The sequence below is a fragment of the Meriones unguiculatus genome, chromosome 16 (genome assembly GCF_030254825.1).
Source record: "Meriones unguiculatus strain TT.TT164.6M chromosome 16, Bangor_MerUng_6.1, whole genome shotgun sequence".
Lineage (NCBI taxonomy): Eukaryota > Metazoa > Chordata > Mammalia > Rodentia > Muridae > Meriones > Meriones unguiculatus.
This window is the reverse complement of record NC_083363.1, coordinates 25,314,444-25,336,154: the sequence shown is the minus strand read 5'-3', so window position 1 is coordinate 25,336,154 and position 21,711 is coordinate 25,314,444. Positions and strand designations below refer to the sequence as shown.

At 50.2% G+C, this 21,711-nt stretch overlaps 1 protein-coding gene across 1 annotated transcript in view; it reads right to left on the bottom strand.

The window, feature by feature from the left end:
* The window catches only part of Cdh23 (cadherin related 23), a 372,523-nt gene that overhangs the window by 106,783 nt on the left and 244,029 nt on the right, over nucleotides 1-21,711 (bottom strand). Inside the window, exons 17-23 of the mRNA XM_060369488.1 lie at nucleotides 21,418-21,545; nucleotides 15,999-16,071; nucleotides 14,320-14,436; nucleotides 9,489-9,601; nucleotides 8,235-8,342; nucleotides 2,530-2,719; nucleotides 2,053-2,198 (exon numbers count right to left, since the gene is read on the bottom strand). Coding sequence (XP_060225471.1) covers nucleotides 2,053-2,198; nucleotides 2,530-2,719; nucleotides 8,235-8,342; nucleotides 9,489-9,601; nucleotides 14,320-14,436; nucleotides 15,999-16,071; nucleotides 21,418-21,545 — 875 coding nt within the window. The remainder of the gene's footprint in view (nucleotides 1-2,052; nucleotides 2,199-2,529; nucleotides 2,720-8,234; nucleotides 8,343-9,488; nucleotides 9,602-14,319; nucleotides 14,437-15,998; nucleotides 16,072-21,417; nucleotides 21,546-21,711) is intronic.

The following is a 21,711-nucleotide window of genomic DNA, read 5'->3' as shown; positions in this document are numbered from 1 at the left end:
GGCCCCTAAGTCTTGCCCTTTAAGCCCTACTATCCTTTAAGGAGGCTCTTCCAGACTCCAGCAGGCCTTGGGCTCCTATACATTGCCATGGTCCAGAACCTCCCCTCATTCTGCAGCCCTGACAATACTGGCTAGGCGCACTCAGCCTAAGGATGTTTTCATTTCCTGGATCTTGGCTTCACAGCCTCCAGGACCAACTCCTCTCTCTGCTTTATAAATTAAAATGATGTAAAAAGACATCAGGACTATTCTTCAATGCCACACAAAAATTTCATTTGGTACATTTCACCTGGGATAAAGTCAGGTAAAGCTCCTCCCTGGGTCCCAAATTGTTCCCACTGGCAATTCCAGCCCTGGTCAGAGAAATTCCCAGCACATGATCCAGTACACTGAGAATTTCATAGGCTAACACCTGAGAACTTGGAGAAAGCTGAATGACCACAGTGAAGATGGGAGCTTTGTGGTTAAAGCAAGATGCTTGCCATTGGAAGACAATGGCCTCATTTAGTGCAGAGATTGGACAAGGTTTCTCCGTGCTTCTCGGCTGCCTTCCAGAACAGGGGCTCAGTGCTTTGACTTAATTTGTACTCTAATCCCTGAAGAGAATTCTTATACATGCTCAGTAGAGATCTTTCTTGTTGAGGTCCTAGTTGGGGCCAGGAGACAAAGAGGTTATGTCAGAACCTCTTCCTGAATCTGAGATTTCCCTGTCACACATTCCCAGTTCCTGTAGCCTTGCTGTGGCTCTAAACATCTGTAAAATCTGCCTCAGGGCCTCTTTCCCTCCAGGTGTAGAGGTCCTCGCAGAGATCTGTTATTCGCTTGCTCCCACCTCCTTTGGGAGTTTCTCCTTGGGGACTAGCCACTGTGGTAGAACTGGAGGCTCTTCCTGCTGGGGACTTGGGAGAATGTCTCTAATTTTCAGGGGTCAAACACACTGTCAATCTCCTCTTGTAGGAAAAGAAACAATCACAGTGAGCCAGTAGGCACAGCCAAGGCCATATACTCTGGCATCCTGAGAAACAGCCCTGTCGTTTTGGAGTGGGGACGAGCGATCCCACTGTCTCACATATAAACCATGATACACACAACAAATTGTTGCCTCAGCACAGCCAAGCAGGCACTGCTGTGATTTCCTGTTCTCCAGTGAGAAATCTGAGGCTCAGAGGGGTTGAGGAGTGTGCTCTGTGTCACACAGCGACAGTGGTAGGACTGGGATGAACACGCATATTGGACTCCAGTGCCTTTCTTTTGAGGTGCTGCACATGGCACTCAGGGCCTTGCTCATTCTGGGAAAGCGCTCTTTCCACAGGTCCCACCTGGCTGCACCCCAGCTGAAAGTGCACAATCTCAACCTTGAAGGTCTCCCAGAGTTCCTAAGACACTCCTGGTAGGACATCGTGTTCTCTGAATCAGCACCTTCAGGGCCTCCCAGTCTATTAGGGTGATGGGGATGGGGAGAGAGGCCCGACCTCTTCTGGGCCATGGGAAGTTTGGGAGTCTCTTCAAAGCTTCCTTCCTAAGCTTTGGAAGAGACCTATGGGAAGAGTCTCACTTCCGTGCAGAGTTGCTTGAGGACTCACAGGAGGTATGAGGGATCTTATTTAGGGGTGCTGAGCCACACACTTCTGACATTGTGTTCCACAACCATCTATAACTTGTGGCGTTGGAGTCTTAGGCCAGACCCCTACAGGCTGGGGACCTTTCCGAGCCAGCTTCTAGGATTTCTGTCCACCCTCCTGGCTTCTGTTTTTGCCTGATCATATTCCTTGTCCTTGCTTGTGGCACAGAGCCTCCATCTCTCCAAATCTGCTGGTTCTTCCAGACTTGGCTCAAGGCTCTCCCTCGGGGCCTCCCAGCCTTCCTCAGCCTCAGCAGTTCTCTCACCACTAGTTGTCCCAGTATTTTTTACTTACATACTGCAGGGGCTCTTGATTAGCACCCACCGCCCTGACGAAAGTGTTAGCACCCACCGCCCTGACGAAAGTGCTTAGCATGGAGCACACAGGGACCCCTTGGTGCGCAGGGGCATGGTAAATGAGCAACACTTACTTGGTAGACAGAGACCCCTGCAGGGGTGCCTTCAAGAACCTCAGCCACAAAAGGCAGGTTCTGGAAAGTGGGGTCATTGTCATTAAGATCCAAGAGGTTCACAAAGACTGTGGCACTGCTGGTGGCCTTCAGAGGGGGTCTGCCACCTGAAAGGACAAGGAAAAATCGGGCAGGGATGGGAAGAGGGGTGTAAGAGAAAAATGACAGAGAAAGGGAGGCATACACACACCCCATCCCAATCCCCAGGTGTCCCTGTGAGGAGGGGCTTGAGCCACTTGTCCCTTCCCAGGCCCTCCCTACGGCAGGGGCCCTGGGGTTGGTCACATGTGGATGTAGACACCATTCTATTATTAGTGATGAGATAGCCCTCCTGAGTGGGTTCCAGGATCCCTAAGGACCACCCATGGGCCATCCCCCAAAGGTTCAAGAGCCTCTGCCTATGTGGGAGCTCAGGGGTGGTGGTGCAGGAGTCCGTACAGTCTGTGACAGAGACAATGATCTTGCGCATGAGCTCCGCCTCCACGGGGTCAGGGTTCTCTCGGTCCAGCATGACGTGGGTGGTGCGGATCTTGCCTGTGGTGCTGTTCAGACTATAGAACTTATTGGGGGGCTGGATGCTGTACACCAGGGTGCCATTCTCCCCCAGATCTGGGTCCACAGCCACCACCTGCCCAGGAAGGAACAGACCCCTTACTGAGTTACATTGCAGTCCCTGGCCCAGGAGCAGGCCCAGGCGCAGGTGCAGTCGGCGGGCTCTCTTGCCCCATGAGGGCTCTGTTGGGGACAGGAAGTGGGAGGGTCACAAAAATACATCAGTTTTGAAGTCTGGATTCTCTGACATCTTCACCCATCATCTCTTTTTTATTCAAGCCTGGCTGTCCTGGGTATAATAGTGGGATGGGGATGGGTAAGTGGGATGTAGGTCAGTTGGTATAGTACATGCTTGCATACATATGGCCCTGAGTACCACACAAACTAATGGTGCTGATTTCCTAGAACTCAGGAGTTGGAAGTAGGAGGATCAGAAGTTGCAGGTTTGGGGCCTGGAAACAAGCTCGCTCTTTCTCCCTCTGTTGCTTCTGATGGTGGAGGGTTTGAGAAGCACTGGGGCTCTGTGACACCAAGGCTTGGGCAGGGAGCCATTAGCTGGGTCCCAGTTTAGATGGAAAAGCAGAGCCCAGAGATGCATGGGCCAGACTCAAGGTCACACAGCACCAGCTTTGGGGTGATCTTGCCCCCTCTCTCGCAGCCTCCCAGAGTCCTGAGATAACAGTGGCTCTCACCCTCCAATCCACCATCTTTTTGTATTGCAGGACCATGATGATATCAGAGGTGGGTGGGATCATGGTGGGTGGGGAGAGGATGACTTTGGTCCCAGGGCCTGTATCAGGAGAGTGTCATTAACTTCATGACACTGGGCAATGACAGTCAGAGCTGGTCAGCTTCTTCGTCTCACTTGGTGTGAGCTTTTGTACTCTGGCAGCAGAATTTGTCCCTCCTCTGGCTTAATCCCCAGTCAAGGTGTATCTGGGCTCACTAGACCAGAACAGATAGATATCTGGCCAGGGTCTCCACCTGTTACCATCTCTGGGATCTGGGGGTTGGGATGGGCAGGGAGAGAGGCTTACAGGGCACGTTCCTTGCCAGCGAGATCCTCTTCAGCTTAGACATCTCACACCAGACTCATCTCATCCTACACTCTCCCTACACATCTCATCCTACACTCTGCTTCACTTGTAGCAGCAGAGGGGGGAGGAGGGCCCTGTCCTTGATTTCTTCACTGTATTGTGACCATACTGCCTCATGTCTCCAGCCTCCATGATGGGGCCCCACCACCCTATTTTACAAGAGATGGTTCATCCCAGACATAGTTCAAGCCAGGCTGCATTATGTCAATAAGGGACAGAGGAGGCAAGTGTCCCTTGGGTTTCTATGTCTGTATGTTACAGAAGAGACGGCCCTGTTCATCCAGGTTCTTCTGGATGCGGAAACTAAGATGTGGAGCCAAAACAGCCCATCCCAGGTCAGCATGTGTGGTCAGTTTCATAGTGAGAAAGACACTCTCCAGCAGAGCTGCCCTGTACTCTAGTTGGTGGTGGTCACTGGCCTTGGTCTCTCAGCCCCTCTCTGGTCATGGGGTGGGAAGGGGTCCTGGGAGAGGGCAGAGGCTGAGACCCTCACTGGAGGCTCTCACTGGGCAAGTCTGTGGACTCTCACCATTTTCCTCTCATTTATTTCCCATTTCATGCTCGTCATTTTTCTCCTGCCTGACAGGGAATAATTCTCTCCCTCTTCTTTATTTTGCTGGAGGGTGTTGAAAGGCTCTAAATCAATGCCCATCAGCAGGTCCTTGAAGGAGGCCCCAGGAACAGCAGGGAGAGTTGGGCCCCAGCTCATTGCAGGAAGAAAGAGGAAGGCAGGAGAGGCATCTAGCCCATAGTGTATACTCATCAGGAAGCCACGTTTGGAGCCCACATGTCCAACACACTGAGGCCCAGAGATGCATGTACTTTGTCAACTCAGAGGGCACTGAATAAAGTGACATACAGGCACAAGCTCATCTGCCACAGACTGGAAATTTTTTGGTTTCCATCACTTTGGGCTTCTGGAGTCATGACTGTTGCTAATGCTAGAGTGGCCCTTGGGAAGCCGCCAATGGATTCTCCAGTTGAGGAAGAGCTAGCCCAGACACAGAGCTGGAGGCTGAGTGGTAATGAGGTGAAGCTTACCAGCCCGGCATCTGAACACAGCCTTAACAGCAAGCATTTGAGATATATTGCTTAGCTATGGTATGCCCGACAATGCCTCCTCCATAGTGAGCCCAGCAAAGAGACTGCTGATAGTGGCAGGTGCCAGGTCCTAGTGCTTCCAGCATTTTGACTAATCAAAATCTGACACAAGAATCATGGGTGATGGCCCAGTGGGCAAAATAGTTGCACTCAAGCCCAGTGACCCAAGTTTAAATCCTCAGAACCCACATAAGCAAAAGCACGTGGTATGTGATGTCAGACTCTTAGGGCAAGATGGAGGCAGAGACAAAAGAATTCCTGGACTCTCTTGGGCCAGATAAGCCTGGGGAGTGCTGTGGTGAATGACAGGAGACCCTGACTCAAACAAGGTGGATTGCAAGGTTTGACACCTGAGGTGGTCATATATCACACACATACACAACACAACACACACACACACACACACACACACACACACACATACCCCAAAAGATCTGATGACAGTAATCTCAGGTGGAGACTCTTACTAGCCCATTTTCTAGGTAATGGGAATGAACACAGAGATGGGGAGTAACTTGCCTAAGGTCACAAAGCTGACAACTGTTGTCATTGGAATTAGAACCCAGATCCTTTGGTACTCACTAAGCTAGCTTCTTCCCTATAAACAGGTATTTTAACAGGTAAGCCTGGACTATGAAACACCTCAGAAGGAAGCAGAAGGGGGCAGGGCACAGCGAGTCTTTCTCAGAGGTGGCATTTCAAGTTGGGACAAACAGAGGGAGCAATGTGTGGAGGAGGTCAGGGAACTGAGAGCCTTGTTGGGGAATGGGGAATGTGCTCAGTCAGGGAGAGGTGAGTGTGCAGGAAATGGAAAGGTCAGTGTGTGTGTGTGTGTGTGTGTGTGTGTGTGTGTGTGTGTGTCGCAAGAACGCACATGCACCTGTGCATAAGTATATGCATATGTGTATATACGTGTGTTAATACATGCCCAGGAATGTGCATGAGGATATAGGATGTATGTGTGTGCATATGTGTAGACTTATTTTTGTTAATACGTGTGTGCGCACTTATGTGCATGCCTGTGGTAGGTGTGGGAAGGCAGGCCAGTCCCACGCAGTCTCACCTTCTGCTTATTGTTGCTCGGCTCCCTTGCTAGCCCTGCTCTCCTCCAGCCACCTTTCTTGTGCCACAGCCCTACCTCACTTGGGCTGCGGGGAGACCCAAGTTCCTGGGACCTTCTTAAAAGCACTACACTGTGCTCACAGATGTGTTTTAGGGGTTATGAAACTTAAAAAATTTCTGTGGTGATTCCTCTTGAAATGACTTTTCTATGACCAACTTGATTAATGTATAAGACACTTGATTTCTGATTTCTTGGCACTCATCATGAACAACTGGGATTTCTACCAAGTTCTGGAAACTTCTTAAGTCGAGAGTCTAACCTAGAATTCATCTTTCATGTAATTAAATCCCCACAAACTCTATATTTTTTAATTACAATTGCTGCATTTTAGACTTGGTAGCTGTTTAATATAACAAGTTTTACATTTTGATTTTACTTACTTCTTCCTGAGAAGTTTGGGGCTGTAGCCCTGTGTCTGTCATGCTGTCTGGGATATACGTGTCTATCTGTCTGTTCAAGGTAACCATAGACAGGTCTTGCAGGCTGTAGGCATATTTGTGCATGCATGTGTATGCATGTGTGTGTGTGTGTGTGTGTGTGTGTGTATGTGTGTGTGTACAGAATATTTGTCGTGCTCTATCACTTTCTGCCACATTTCCCTATGACAGGGTTTTTCATTGAAGCTGGAGTTAGGCTGATGGCCAGCAAGCTCCAGCAATTTTGTATCTGCCCATCAAGCTTCTGGGGTTAAAGGCATGTGGGTATGAAAGCCTTGCCCAGCTTTTTATGAATATTGGGATCTGAACTTGGGTCTTTATATTTATGAAGCAGACACTCTCACCATCAAGCCGTCTCCAGCGTGGACCTGGCTTTTACAGTGGATTAGATAGGAAGGATCCAGTGGTAAGTCTGAGCAGAGGATGACATGAGGCCCCTCTGGAGGTAGAGCAGGGCTCTGTCCCTTCCTGTACTTCTTGCTGAGTGAGCATGGGTCTAGCACAAAGCCTTTGCTCACTGAGGGCTTATGTAGCCTAACTACTGCCACCGCCCCCCCCACCTCCCTCCCTCACTTCCCTCTCAATTTCCTTTGGGAGGAAACACAAGGACAGACAGATGTTCAGAGATGGGCATTCTACAGCATCTTGGGGATACCAAATTGGGAACTCCTTGGAGGTTGTTTTGAGCCAATCACCAGGGTGCCCACAAGGTGGCATCGGAGAGTGCCTGTGGGACCCAGAGCCCTGGTGGCCCCAGCTAGAGTTTCTAACTGTAGCTCGGGCCAGGCTTTGAACACCCACTTATTGGAGATTGCCTGCCCTGCTTTGCTGCTTGGGATTCTCTGGAAGGGGACACGATGCACCAGCTGATGATCACTCAGATCTTTCCCTCTTTGTCCTTCCAGGTTTCCATTCTCTCTCTCTGGTCCAGATAGACCCTTCAGGAACTTGCTGGTGAGGGGTGAGAACACTGAGGTCAAGGCCCTACGTGTGGATGGAGCAGGTTCTTAGTGTCAGATCTAAAGGCTACTGACCCTGCCCCAGTCTACCAGATCTTCAGGACCTAGGCCTCTTCTAGATATCTGTGAGTCCATAGAGGGACAAAGGGATGGGCCAGGTGGTTTCTAAGTCCTCATTAAAAAGCCAGCAGGCCTGAGTGCAAGCTCCAGCACCACCTCACACTGGCCCCAGGGGTTTGAGCCGAGTCCTGCTGCCAGGGTAGAATATCATGAGGATGAGAGAGAATTCATGAGATGCTCTTGGGGTAGTATAGGACAGGACAAACGTTCAATCAACAGTGCTACTGAGAAATGTCAGAGTGCATGCCCATCACAGGCTGACTGGTTTGGCTCAACATTTGGGGACTAGCCTTCCCAAGATGAGACTAAATGGGGTTCAAAGGTAGGGGGAAGAAAGACTTACAAACATAAATATGAGAGTTGGGTAGAGCAAGTGGGGTATTGGCCCTGTCTGTCTTCAGCTGCTTCCAGGTTTCATTCTGGGACCCAGTGTCTCCGGCTTTGTTTCCTTTCCCTGCTTTAAGTTATATAGTGAACATGGCAGTCACACACAGGACATACAGGTGAATGCCTGGCATCCTCTGCCAGAGACTCCCTGGGGTGGGTGAGCATCAACTCCATGCTGAGGCAGTCCTGAGAGCTAACACAGGCCAGAGCCAACCAGGCCAATGGCTGCAGCGGCTTAGTGGCTAAAGGACATGGGCTGGCTCAGAATGAAACACCAAGCCTAGGAGTGCCTGTGGCAGGCCAGGGGATCGGAGTGGGAACGCATCCACCCTGTCAAGGTTGCCAGGCAGTGCTGTCTGCTACTTACCGTGGTCACGTCAGAGTCAGGAGGTGTCATCTCCACCAGGTTGATGTAGTAGGGAGCATCCTTCCAAGTAGGGTGGTTGTCATTGATGTCCAGGAGGGTGACGTTCACCTGTGGGCCACAAGGGGCGCTGTGGTCCATAAAGGTCAACAAGAGCAAGGGCAGGCTCAGGACCCTCAGGGGTCTTGGGTCCAACAGAAGCCTGTTTCAAGGAGAGCCTAGATTTTCAGGGACAAAGTGGGGTGAGGTCTCTGCCAGAGGGGGGTCTTCGTGCTGTTCCATGAGGAGGTAGAGAATGGATGAGTGTCTGAAATCCTTGTTGTGACCCAGGCTTCTCTCATGGATTTGGTCTTAGTGATGGTGACCCCAGTTGGGGATCTGAGAGGATCCCTTGACCTTCCTGGTCTCAGACACAAGTCAAATGGTTTCTCTGTTCACCTGTCCCAGGTAAATTATTTACAGGGCTGAGCTGTGATTCCTATTAGCAGGGCCAGCCTCTACAGAGGTGAACAAGATGGGGTTCCAGTTCCAGCCAAGTGCCAACCCCAGCTTGGATCCTCTGATCTGGCAAGAATGGGGCAGCTTCCCAGGGTAGGTGGAAACCATGGAGCAAGGTGAAGAAAGAGGCCTCCAGGGTGAGCCCAAGGCAGGCATGGGGAAGGAGAACAGAGGAAGGACTCCTAGAGCAACAGGCCACCTACTGTGGCTTCTTCCTGTCTCAGGGCCGCTTTCCATTCCTCACTGTCCCCATTCCACCCTCTGCCACCAGGAGCTCACTTAGGGCTCCTAAGCTACTGCCTCCTCCTTGAGCTCTTTTGTGGTGATGAGGCCTTGATGGGCTCATGGGCCTCCCCTGAGGGCTAGATGCAGGGAAACTCAGCATCATTTCTCATCATTATAGGTGATTGTAGATGGGGTAGTATCCCAGGGGACACTGAAGGACCCTAATTCCTCCTCATAGGAATTGTGGCTTCTACTTAGATGTCCCAGAGAGCAGGAGAGGATTCTGGGGCCCATGTCCTCTGCTGCTTGCCCATCTGGGCCTTTGGACTATAGTGGACATATTGTGCCCTCCTGAGTGTCCTGTGTCCTGGTGGCAAGGCCTTCCTTTCCCATGGCTGCTCTTGGCTGCTCTCTGCAGATGCCACCTCATAGTGCCTCACCCTGGGTCAGGACATGGTACCCAGAGGCCTGATGAGGCAACCTGAAGGTGAGCAGGGAGGAGGGACCTGGTCAGCAGGGTAAGGAGGTACTCACTGTGGCAATGCCAGTTTTCTGGTTATGGCCCACACCCCCATCCACAGCACGCACAATGAGGATGTATTCAGATTTGGTCTCTCGGTCCAGCAGAGATGTGGTGGTGATTTCTCCTATTGGACAAAAAGATAGATGAATGAGATGGTGTATGTGTGGTGGTGGGGTGGACATAGACATGGAGATGTACTTTCAAGCTGTAGCTGGCCACATTCAAGGCTGCCATGGCCTCTGCAACTGCAGTGAGCCCATCTGTGTACTTGAGAGGGCAAAGCACTGTGTTTTGGAGGGTACCCAAGAGCTGGGTAACAGTACCCCATAATGAGGCAGCTTTGCAGATGTGGGGCAGGGGCTGACAGAGCAGGAGGGACATTTAACACCAGACCCATTCACAGACCACCTCTGGGTTAGACTTGACATCCTTTTTCCGGCTTTATGGGCTCCATCTAGTTGCTTCAGCCCCCTGTGCCTCAGTTTCCACACCTGCTCAAATGGGAACTATGACAGCACAGTTTCACAGTAGGGTATTGTGGCAGTCATTTAATGTCATGAAAGACCTCGGAATAGCCCAGGCTATCTATGTAGGCATACAGTCACTGGGAGTCACCAGTGGTAGGAGGGAGACACACAGGCTGGATTCCATACATGCTTTAGCTTTTGGCTCTGGCCTGGGCATGCAAGCCTACAATGTGTGAACCTACAGTGTGCAAGCCCACAGTATGTGAGCCTACAGTGTGCAACCTACAGAGTTCTGAGTTAACAGTCATAAGATACTTTCCCAACTACTCCATCACTGGTCTAATATCACCTGAAATTTTTTTTTTTTTTTTAGTGTGTAAATGAACTATTAACAGACATGTTTAAAATAAACTACAATTTTTTTTTTTGTCAGCCGTTTTTGGTCTTTTTTTTCGTTCTTAGGCATCTTTGGAACATTGATGGTAATCCTTGGTGTGGGTGAGCACGTATGTGTATTTTCACGTGTGTGGACGCCAGATGCCAACCTTGAGTATTACATCTCAGGAGCCATCCACCTTGTTTTTAGAGGCACCTTTTCTCACTAGGACATAGGACTAACTGCTTAGACTAAGCAGGGTGGCTAATGATACCCAAGGATTCATCTGTCTGTCTATCCAACACTAGGATGCCAAGCATATGCCACAATGCCTGGAATTTTTATGCAGATTCTGGGAATTGAACTCAGGTCCTCATGTACTTTCCCAACTGAGCTATCTGTCTCCCAGCCCATTTGGTAGTCTTGGATGGGTAGGTGTTTAACAAACAGCTCCCCAAAGAGAACAAAAGCCAGTTGTTGATTTCAGTGGTATAAATACTCCCGCCAGGACCAAATCAAGTCACTAACTCCATGGCCTTGGCCATGGCATTCCCAGAGCCAGCACAGCTGAGCACATCACTGTGGACAGGACAGGCCCCAGCTGGCCTGCAGTGCTGCAGGAGATGGCTTCTACTTGGAGAACAAAGATCCAGATTTGAGTTCTGTATATAGCTTTCCTGGTATGGCTGTCCCTGAGAAGAAGTCCAAATCTCTTTAAGCCTCAGTTTTCTCATCTGTCAGAAGAAACTCAGAATGCCTTCCAGCCAGAGATGTCGCAAAGACATCTCTGGGGCTGGGGGCTGGCTCCGTTAATAAAGTTCCTGCTGTGCAAGCATGAGGGCCAGAGTTCAGTCCCCAGACCCATGCTGAAGGCCAGCATGGCAGCATGTATTTGGAAGCCCAAAGCTGTGGGAAAGGTGGAGACAGGAGAATCTCTGGAGCTCACTGGTCAGCAGGGGTGGCTGAATCAATGAGCTCCAGGACCCCCAGCTCAGTGAGAGACTCTTGTCTCAGAAAACTAACATGGAGAGTGATTGGGGAAGACTCCTGACAGCCTCTGGAAAACACACACACACACATACACACACACACACACACACACACAGAGACACACACACACACACTAGCACAATGAAGAAACTATAGGGGAAATACCCACCATTCAGAAACTGATCATTTTCTTCCAGTACACTGAAAGAACCCAAGGCAGGCAGGCAGTGATACCCACCTTTTTGTTTCTATAGCCTGAGCTGTGTGACATGCAATAAGCTACTTAACATCTCTGTGCTAACAAGGGCACTTGGACAGCTAGTTCCCTTATATTCACATTTCCCTTCCTGTCTTGGGTTGAGCAGTAGCCAGAGTTAGAGGACAAAGCAATGAAGGTGCCAAAGCCAGGAACCATAGACTGGTTGAGGTTTGCCCAGGAAGCCATGCCCCTCATTGGGTGGTATCAATTAATAAAAAATTGGTATGGCTAGAAAAATTAATCTGTAAAAAGTTTTGAATACAAACTTGTATTCATGATAGATGGCCTTTTCCATCTGGGAAATTAGGATCAATTAAGCCAGCTCTGTGTAGCAGGACTGGCTAATGCAACCAAGGACCTCAGAGGCAAATGCTCCCACCTTTGGGTAGAGAACATGTTAGGGCAGCAGAAAGCGTCCCCTTTGTGGGCCCTGGGGTAGGGCTGACCCCTGACCTGCAGCAGGATGTGGATGGGGGGGCAGGATATGGCTCACATATGGCTTTATGGACCCCAAAAGTCAATGTGTTGAGCTCGGAGGTCAGCTGGTCAAGCTCTGAGAGACATCAGTGAAATTTTTAACTTGGTTCTTGCCTAATTTTTCTCATCTGGAAAATGGGGGTAATGCTGGAAAGGGAAGGACATAGTGATGGGCACTTGGTTTATGTTAACAAATGGTGCCAAGATGGTATCTGCATCCATATCTACAGATCAGAAGTGCTTTAAAAATTACATCTGGATTGAGCATGTAGAGATTTTTTTCTTGCCATTATTCTTTGCACAATATAGTGCAACCAGTTTTTTGTTGTTGTTTGTTTTATGAGACAGAGGTCTCATGTGGCCAGGGTGGACTGGAACTTGCTATGTAGCTGAGGATGACTTTGAACTTCTGATCTTCCAGCCTCCACTTCCTGGGTGGTAGATTACAGGCAGGTGCCACCACATCTGGAGTGGATAGAGCCCATAGCATCATACATATTAGGTAACATCTCCAGCCCAGGGATCAATGCATGCACGCATTCATGTGTGTAGCTGTGAACATCACACAGTAAACTTGTGGAGGCCAGCGAACAACTTTGGGTGTCAGTCCTGACTTGCCACCTTGTTTTGAGACAAGGTCTGTTTGCTGCTGTGTAGCCCAGGATGGCTCGCCTGCATTCTCCTGTCTCTGCCTCCCATCTCAAAGCAAGAATGCTAGGCTTACAGACACACGTCCCTGCATTGGGCCTTGAGTGGGTTCTAGGGATGTGAACATACACTCTCATATTGCACAGCAAGCACCTTACCACGGTGCCATCTCCCCGTCCCCAGGCTGGCTTTTTACACAGAATGTACATCACACCACATCTCTTAGTGATTGAGAAATGCCTTAAGGCTGCTGGAAGACACAGGTGGGTTATATACAAACATGGTACCATGTTCCCTAAGGGGTGGCGATGCTTTTCTGTCCCTGGGAGTCATGGAACTAACAGATTCTAACTAACTAGCAGATTCTGAGGTGTGACTATTGCTTCTTGGAAATGCGGCTTGCTAAGGAGGATCCTCTGAGAGGAGGAGGAAGGTCGAATGTGGAAAGACTCATGTGACCCTGGGTCTCCTCTTCTGTCCTTGTATGTAACAACAGCAGCCATCTTCTCCCAGATTCTTGGCAGGAAGGAGAGCTGGAAAGCCAACCTTGGTCCATGAGTCATGGACAGCAGTAAGGTCCGACTGGGCTACTGCCTGCCTGTGGCAGGGATGGCAACATCTCCAGAGTTCTTGTTCCCTGTTGAATGGTGACCATTAGGCCAGGACTCTTCCCCAGGCTTTCTAGAGTGAGGTAGCTCCTGTCTCCTCTAGCCAGGGCATTGTGTGTGAGGATGACAGATGGCCTTGAACAAATATCTCTTGTATATTTTTCTCCTTGGAACTACCACATGGAAGTGACCTAGGTTTAGAATTGTCATGTGAAAGGCCACCCACTGGACATCTGCCCGCACTGCTGTATGTTCCTACTGTTCTGAGTCACTGAGAGACTGGAATAAACCTGTTGGCATCTAGAGTTTCTTTAAATTAACAAAAATGGCCTCCTAGAAGCAGGTGACGTACATGCCCATACAGCTGTCCTGGACCCTAAGAGGACCATACTTTATTCTTCCTACGCTCTAGCATTGAGTTAGGCACCCTCCAAATGAGCACAAGGGGCCCCAAATCCTCCCCAGGCATGGCTGAGCAGCCTATGCTTGTTCTTTCTCACCTACTTTCCCCTGAGCTTCAAGGAGGAGAGAAAGTTAGAGGTGTATAGAGAGCCTTAGAAAGACTTACACAGGATGAACAGGGAGCTATAGATGGGAGCCCCAGGTGAATATACAAAAGAAAACACAGCGGCGATTTCTTTCTGTACTTCCTACAGGCTGATTTTAGGTGTGTTCATTATAGATAGTCACCTATCTAGTGCACAGAACACTTTAAACGAATGAAGAGGAGTCCAGGTTTAAGGCCCAAGTAAGCAGCCAAGACACAGCATATTTGGGGGTGGCACAGCCCCTGGAGCGTGGTCTGTGCCAGCTATTTGGAAAATGAACAGCTTTGGACACTCTTTACTGCTGAAAGGCACGGTGGATGTGTTTGTGATGAGACTGCTCTGGGTAAGATGAGTAATTAATGCTGAAGTGACTATCTGGCTTGCTGTTAACAGCATGAGAGGAGAGTATGGTCCCTGACTGGCCCAGAAAGGGCAAGCTGATGGTGCAGAGCATCAGTTTGGGACTCACCAGAGCGGGCATTGATGCGGAACTGCGAGGATCCCTCCAACGAGAAAATAATGGACTCCTGTCCATACTCCCGAGAACGGTCCAGGTCTGTGGCATTTAGGAACAGCACTGTGGCTCCTTTAGGAAGACAAAGAGGTAGGAAGTTGCTTTTCTGACCCCAAGGTCCTGGAGTCAGATCCTGGAACCTGTAGTGACCAAACCTCAAGGAGTTGGAAAGCCTGAGAGGTGGGGTATGGCAGCAGAGTGCTGGGTGGACTCAGGTCTTTACTAAGGTGAGGCTGGGCCTGGGAGAGGATTCGCTCCTCTTCTCCCCCTACTTCCGACACTGGGCCTAGCCTCCCACAGCACAAAGTGTCCCCTGACCTTACCTGGCTGTCCTGTGGCTCAGACCCACCCAGCTTTCATTTGAGTCCAAAGAAACAGAGCTCCCAATTAAATTATTTTACATTTACTACATCCAATTTATCTTATTCATAGCAGAATTTATAAAGGACTTTATTTTCTTGTTAATGTCCACTGAAGGCAAAGGCCTTTCTCTTTGTTCCCATCTACATGGAATCTTATATGGGCTTAGGGAAGGTTGGCTATTACTGCAGCCCTGGCCAGTCCCCACAAGTGATTTGTCCTATGGCTGTGCCCACCCAGGCTTTTGGCTGCAGCACCCTCTGCTCTTGGGGGCACTCAGAGGTTGACGTCAGCCCCAGGTTACAGCACCATGGCCCGCAGAAGAGTGCCTCAGCCACTTCCTCTACAGATGACCCAGCATGGGTCTACCTGCGGGGCTTCTGGGAAGGCTCCCTGGAAAAAAGTATATAAGCACCAGGCACTGGTGGCAGCTAGGAGGAATAGCAGTCTCCAAGAAGAGCACGGATCAGGCAGGCCCTTCCAGGTGGCCAGGGGCCTCAGGTATATTCTTTGATCCCAGGAACATGAAGACAGAAAGATAATTAGGTGTCATTAGCCCAGGAGAGGAGGGAGCAGTGAGGGCCTAGGTTGGGCTAGACATAGGAATGTGGGGTGGGCCCAGCATGACACCCAACTCACTTATCTTCAGATACTGGAGAGGTATCTGGAGGCCCTGCTCAGACCCTGATACAAAGCTCCAGCTATATTGATGTCAACTCTCTCTAAGTTCAGCTTTGCTGGATACTCTCTGTCCTCCACTCTACACCAGGGCTCAAAAGTCTTTCCAATACACATATCCCTGAGGACAGCACACTTGGAGGTGAAGATGCTGCTGCCAGCCTACCCTGAGGGAAGGAACCCACATATGGATCTTGTGGTGCTGGCTCAAGTTGGGCCTTCCATTCTCAGGCTCATATAGAAATACACTTCAAGACTGCCCTTCAAAGCCACCCCACCAGAAGTCACGGCTTCTGGGACCTGCCTCACAGTACTGAGTCTCAGAACTCAACTACACTCCACATTCTTTAATTAAGATTATATAATTAACCATCTTCTATTATTCTTTTCCCACTGGACTGGCTGCAGATGAACACGACCCATGTCCCATGGGAGTTCTGCACATAGTAGTGACAATAACCAGATGTCCCCAAAGACTTTTCTTAGTTGTCATGGATGTCTGGGAATCTGACAGAAGGCTGGAGGCCCCCAACATGTATGTACCACAGCTGCAGCTGCCGGCTTGTATGTGTGTTCTGCCCCTGCCCCAGCTGTACCTGCCATGATGTTCTCTACCACAGAAACGAAGTAGGCAGGCTTGCTGAAGGTAGGAGGGTTGTCATTCTCATCCTGGAAAGGAAGCATTCAGATCAATGTGTTGGCAAGGTACTTGCCAAAGTGAGAACCAAGGGGTAGTTTGGGAAAGGTGGCCCTGAGGGCGTCTGGCCTCTATGTATCTGGAGTGGCTAGATATTATGAAAGCCAGGAGTTGCTTTGTCAATTCATGTTGAAGGTTAGGTAAGGCAGTCATTGGGGAAATGTGCAAGGGTTGGAAAGGAATAATATGAGATCTGGAGATAGACACTGAAAAGACAGCAGTCAGCTCATCTACAGCTCCCAGCACCCCCTCTCACCTTCCAGCTGTACTCCAAGCTTACTCTAGAAGCCCAGCCCCTTAGTTCTTTTGCTCCCATGCAGTGTCCACTTGACCTTGCCTCCCAGCGAAGTCAAGACACGGTGATAAGTTCTAGAACCTCTGCTGAAATGAAGGGAGAGGCCTGGAGAGATGGTTTGGTGGTCAAGAGCATTGGATGTTCTTCCAGAGGACCCAGGTTCAATTTCCAGAACCCACAACTATCTTTAACTTCAGTTCCTGGGGCTCTGATACCTTTTTATGGCCTCTGCAGGTACTAGGCACACATATAGACATTCATGGAGGCAAAACACCCTTTCACATAAATTGTTTTTTAATGAATTAAAAAGTGAGGAAGAGAGCTGGAGACATGGCTCAGCAGTTAAAAGCACTGCCTGATCTTCCAGAGGATGCAGGTTCAATTCTCAGTACCTACAACTGTCTGTAACTCCAGTTTCAAAGGATCTGGCACTCTGACACAGACATATATGCAGACAAAACATCAATGCACATTAAAATACATAAATCTTTTTAAAAAGTGAGGGAGCAAGGCGCATCTAACACCAAAGATAAAGAACTGTGTAGGAGCGGGTGATGGTTATGCTTCTCTCAGAGCCTAAGCCCTGAACTGGCTGTAGACAGACAGCCTGATCATACATGAACACCAGCTTCTCATCCTTTGAACCAACTTGGTCTGCAGCCTGGTACCTGCCAGTTCTAAAGTGTTCCTTCCTCTGGCTCAGTCTGCAGAAGCTAGGGATGGGAGTGGGAAGCCTGGCTGAGGGGCTGAGCCAGGTAGGGATGAGCCCCACGTTGGGGGAACCAATGCCAGGTGCAGCCCAAGCTCCCTAAACTCCTCAGTCAGAGACGCAAGCCTTCCTGCCTTTGAGACTCTCACCATAGCCAACTTCTGCAATCGCTCACCAAGAATTCTTCCCAGTTGCCCTCTTTACTGAAGCCTCTCTGGCTCCCTTGGCTCTATGCTTCCCTCCTCAGCTCAATAGAGCAGCAAGGAGCTCAGGAGCTGGCTGAGTGTTCCTCCCATCTCCCCATGTCACAATGTTCAGTGGGTCCTGGAGATTAGGGAACTGGAAACTCTTCCAGGGGACACAGTTTGCTGAACTCTTTTGCTACAGTTTCTTCTGCAAGAGCAATGAGGAGAGGGATGAGACCATGTGGCCTGGTTCTCCTCTCCCTGGGACTGTAGACAGCCTCAGCCTGTCTGCTGCATGGTGAGTTCTCAGAATTGATTGCACCATTTCTCCCCAAATCTTTCTTCTATTCTGTCCTGCATACAGGCTTACTTTCTTCCCAGAGAGCTGGAAACCTGAGGGCTCTTCTGATGTCCCCACAGGCCACCTGGGTCTCACCCTGGCTCCTGGCATGGACTCAAGTGCTTTGGGTATACACATTGAGACTTCTGCTTGGCTGCACAAAGCAACACCGAGAATGTCAGCAACAGAGCACGAGGCAGAAACTTATTAGCGGTGATATTTCCCCGGATTCTGGCGCTGCACTCGCTATTAGTTCTAATTCAGTGGCTCCCTCTATAAAAGCTTATTGTCCCCTAATGGGAAATCTACAAACCGAGTTTGACTTCTTTATTAAAAACCAACAAGCAGAGGATGAAAAGGAATCACCTGGCTCCTCTTACCTGCTCCTCCTTGCCCAAGCCTGAAAGCGCTCTATCGCCCCTCCCCATGCCCGCCTGCATGGGAAGACCTCCACCAATTAGTCAATGAAAGCTCTTTTTGTTATTTTTTTTCCTAGGCAAGAGAAAATCCTTTCGGCCAAGGGAGGAGGCAGCTAAGCAGAGTGACAGCTACTTAAAAATCACCCACGTGCAAAATCAACCCGAAGGCGGTGACCTTTTCAAGTGTGCTCCTTAGACACGAGTGACTATGCTGTCCAAATGCCCTGCTTGGGAGCTGAGCGGAAGTTCTCTCCGAGCCACAGCGGCACCTGTCTTTGTTGCCGGCTGCTCCTGCTGCCAGATGGCTGGGTAGACTCAAGGGAAGGGCAGACCCCCCCCCCCGAGGGCTCTGCTGACAACACCAGGGGAATGTGAAAATGGGGGTTCTTCTGTTCTGCTGGGGCTCACTAGCTCACTGGAGAGGGTGGAGCCTGCATTCACTCAAACCCCTCCACTCCCGACACACACACACACACACACACACACACACACACACACACGGAGTGTCTCCTGCCTGGAGACAGGGCAGGAAGGCTGCTGCCCCATCTTGCATTTGCATTGGGAAAAGGCTAGCCCATCCTTGGACTTCCTGTTTGCTCTGGTTCCCTGGAAGGGCTGAGGCAAGAAGAGAACCTGTCAGGTCTCTCTCTTCACCGAGTCACAGAGAGCAGAACATAGTCTGGATTTCAAGGTCCCGAGAGCAGGGCATAGATGGCCCTTAACAGGAGCAGCAATAGTGCGCCTTCAATCCCGGAAGGGGCTGACAAGAGTGCAGTCTTGGCCCTAATCAGGGACACTAGGTAGGAACTGCACTTTAGTTACTTTATTTTTGGTTTATTGAGATAGGGTATCAATCTGTAGCCTAGAATTGACTGTAGTCCAGGCTGATCTTGAACTCATGACTGTCCTCCTGCTTCAGCCCTGTAGGTTAGAGCCCTAAGAACCATACTTTATTTGATAAGATATTCCTGGCTCAGTTAATTCTGTTCATGGGGTGGGGGTGGGGTCTCTGAAGAGTACTGGGTTCTGTTACATGTGGGTGAGGATGTCCCAGTCTTCCCAGCCTATGACTATGGGGAGTAAAATATCCAATTCCTCAGGTGTGGGTTCAAGCCTAACTCTATCAGTGGAAAGTGCAAGGAAGCAGTGGCCCCTGTCTCCACTGTCCTCAGCTTCCTCTGTCAAGGGCCTAGCAGAGACTATGACATGGGAAGCCCCTGGCTCCATGGTGGAGCTCTGTGAGCTTTAGTTTCCATATGGATGATGGTGCCTGCCTAGGCCAGAGTGGACCACTTCAACCTGCCTCCCTATATCATTGTCCTAGTGAGTGTCAAAGGTCAATTTGTCACAGCCTAAAGTGCTCTAATGGAGTCTCAGTCAATAGACTGGCTGGTGGGCTTGTCAAGGATTTCTGACGGAGAGGGCCCAGCTCACTGTAGGCAGCCCCAGTCCTAGACAGGTGGGCCTGGGCTGGCTGGGCACGAACCCTAAGTGAGCCAGAGGGCAAGCTAGCAAACAGTGTTCCACTATTGTCTCTACCTAAACTTCCTGACTGGCTCTCAGCAATGAACTGTGACCTGGAAGTGTAAGACAAATAAACCCTTTCCTCCCCAAAGAGGGTTGCTTTTGTTCAGTGTTTTATCATAGCAGCAGAATAAAACCAGGACACCTTCCCACCCTTACCCTTCCTAGTTCCCTGTCCTAAAACCTAGAGGGTGCTGCTCAGCCCCCTGCCCCACCCTCAGAGCTCTCATTTGCATAAGGGCATACTGTTGTTGGCAGGACACATATCTGTCCTGTCATCTGCGATGATGAGCCACATGCCAGGGACTGCCTGGGTGGTCTTAAGCCCTTCTCATGGTAACACAAGAGGCAGGCACCATGATGATCCCCATCAGCAGATGAGAAAACCAAGGCTCAGAGTGGCAAGAAGCCCAGAGTACACAGTTAGTGGGTAATGGAGGCAGGTTCTAAGTCACATACCCCCAGGAAGAGCCCAGCTCCTTTTTGTTCCACATCGCTTGGGGGTATGGCTCCAGCATCATTCCTCCTAGACTTCCCATACTTCATGTGCCGCAAACGCAGACAGAATGCATAGGAGGGGGTGGTGGGTAGGGCCAGGTCAAGGGGCAATGTGTGGTTCTGAGGAGGGCACGGTTAGGGATTCTGATCAGGATGGGGATGAGGCTAGACTGGAAGGCCTGCTGAGCATCAGGTCATGTGACATGGTCATTACTATTGGGGGCACATTCTGGTGCTTTGGTGCTACCCTGATGGGTTAAGGCAGTAGGAGGTTGTGGGGTCAAGATAGGCCAGTGTTTTTGGACTCCCATGAGTCTCTTCTTTTCCTATGCCACTATCTGGAGCAAAGTCCCGACTCTCTGAACATCCCTGAGCTGTCCCTATCTCTGTATAGACTCCTTTTCCTGCCACTCCAGCGTCCCGATCCCAATGCCCCTGGGAGCTTTCTATGGAACCACCTAGTAGGAGTCTCCTGTCCTGATGAAGACTTGTCTGCTTGGAAGCTGGTCCCAGCCTCAGGATAATTAAAGGACTGGTGTGGGGTTACCTCAGGGGCTGCTTGGTGCTGGCTGTGATAGGAAGGCCAGCTGCAAGCCTGCTCTGGGGACTTTCCTGAGCTTGTGTTCCACGCTCAGCTATGTCCCAACTGACATCGCAATTTAATCCTCCAGAGCCCTGAATGCGCTAACTCCCACTGACATTCATTCACCCTCTGTTGCAAATAGGGAGGGGGCATGCCAGTGTGTGCTCAGATCCCAGGAGAAATAGACCTGTGGGTCCTGCTGTCAGGCCATGCTCTGTGCCGTCCCCCTCCCCCCGAGCGTGGCCGGGGGAGCAGCACATGGCAAATGAGCCAGTGTGGAGATGGATTCAGGGACTGATAATTTCAGACAGGAAAGCTCTAAGGTGTGCTTGATATTCATGTCAGACAGGCAGCGGCTTGCATTCAGGCCCCTTTCTATCTTCAGAGGACCAGAGAGAGGAAGGAAAAAAGAGGAGAGGTACAAAGAGGGTCTTCATGAAATGTGGCTACTCAGGAAGGAGTCCTTCCCCATCTCCTTCTTTCTCACCCCAGCCTTGCTTTCCAGAGGATTTCCCAAGGCTTCACATGAAGCCAAAGCAGGGTCATGCATCTCTCACTGAGCTCCAGGGCCCTGGGTCTCTGGCCATGCAGGCAGGTGGTTAGGCAGCTGAAGGAATGGCACAATGTTCTGAGAGCAGGATTTGGGACAGTTTCAGTGTTAAAGCCCTTCACTGCTAGGCTGAGTTGAGGCTTCTGGTACTCTCAGAAGCATTCACCACCCGTGACCCTGGAAGAGTAAGTAAGGCCAGTGACCCACATACTTACAAACACCTCAATGGTGACAGGGACGGTGCTGTAGAGAGGGGGGTTGCCAGCATCCTTGGCCATGACTGTTAGGTATATCAGCCCATTGGGTATCTGTTCGTAATCCAGTGGGCGGCTCACACTGATCACTGGAACAGCAGGAGCAAGGATCTTATAAGCAGAGTTCAGCCACCCATTTGCAGAGATTCCCTTGAGTAGAGGCAGCATGGCAAGCCTCCTGGCCCTTATACTTGGTTTAGTGACTGTCAGTGCCTGGCTCTTTGCTGAGCCCACCAACTGGCTGCTATTGTGGCA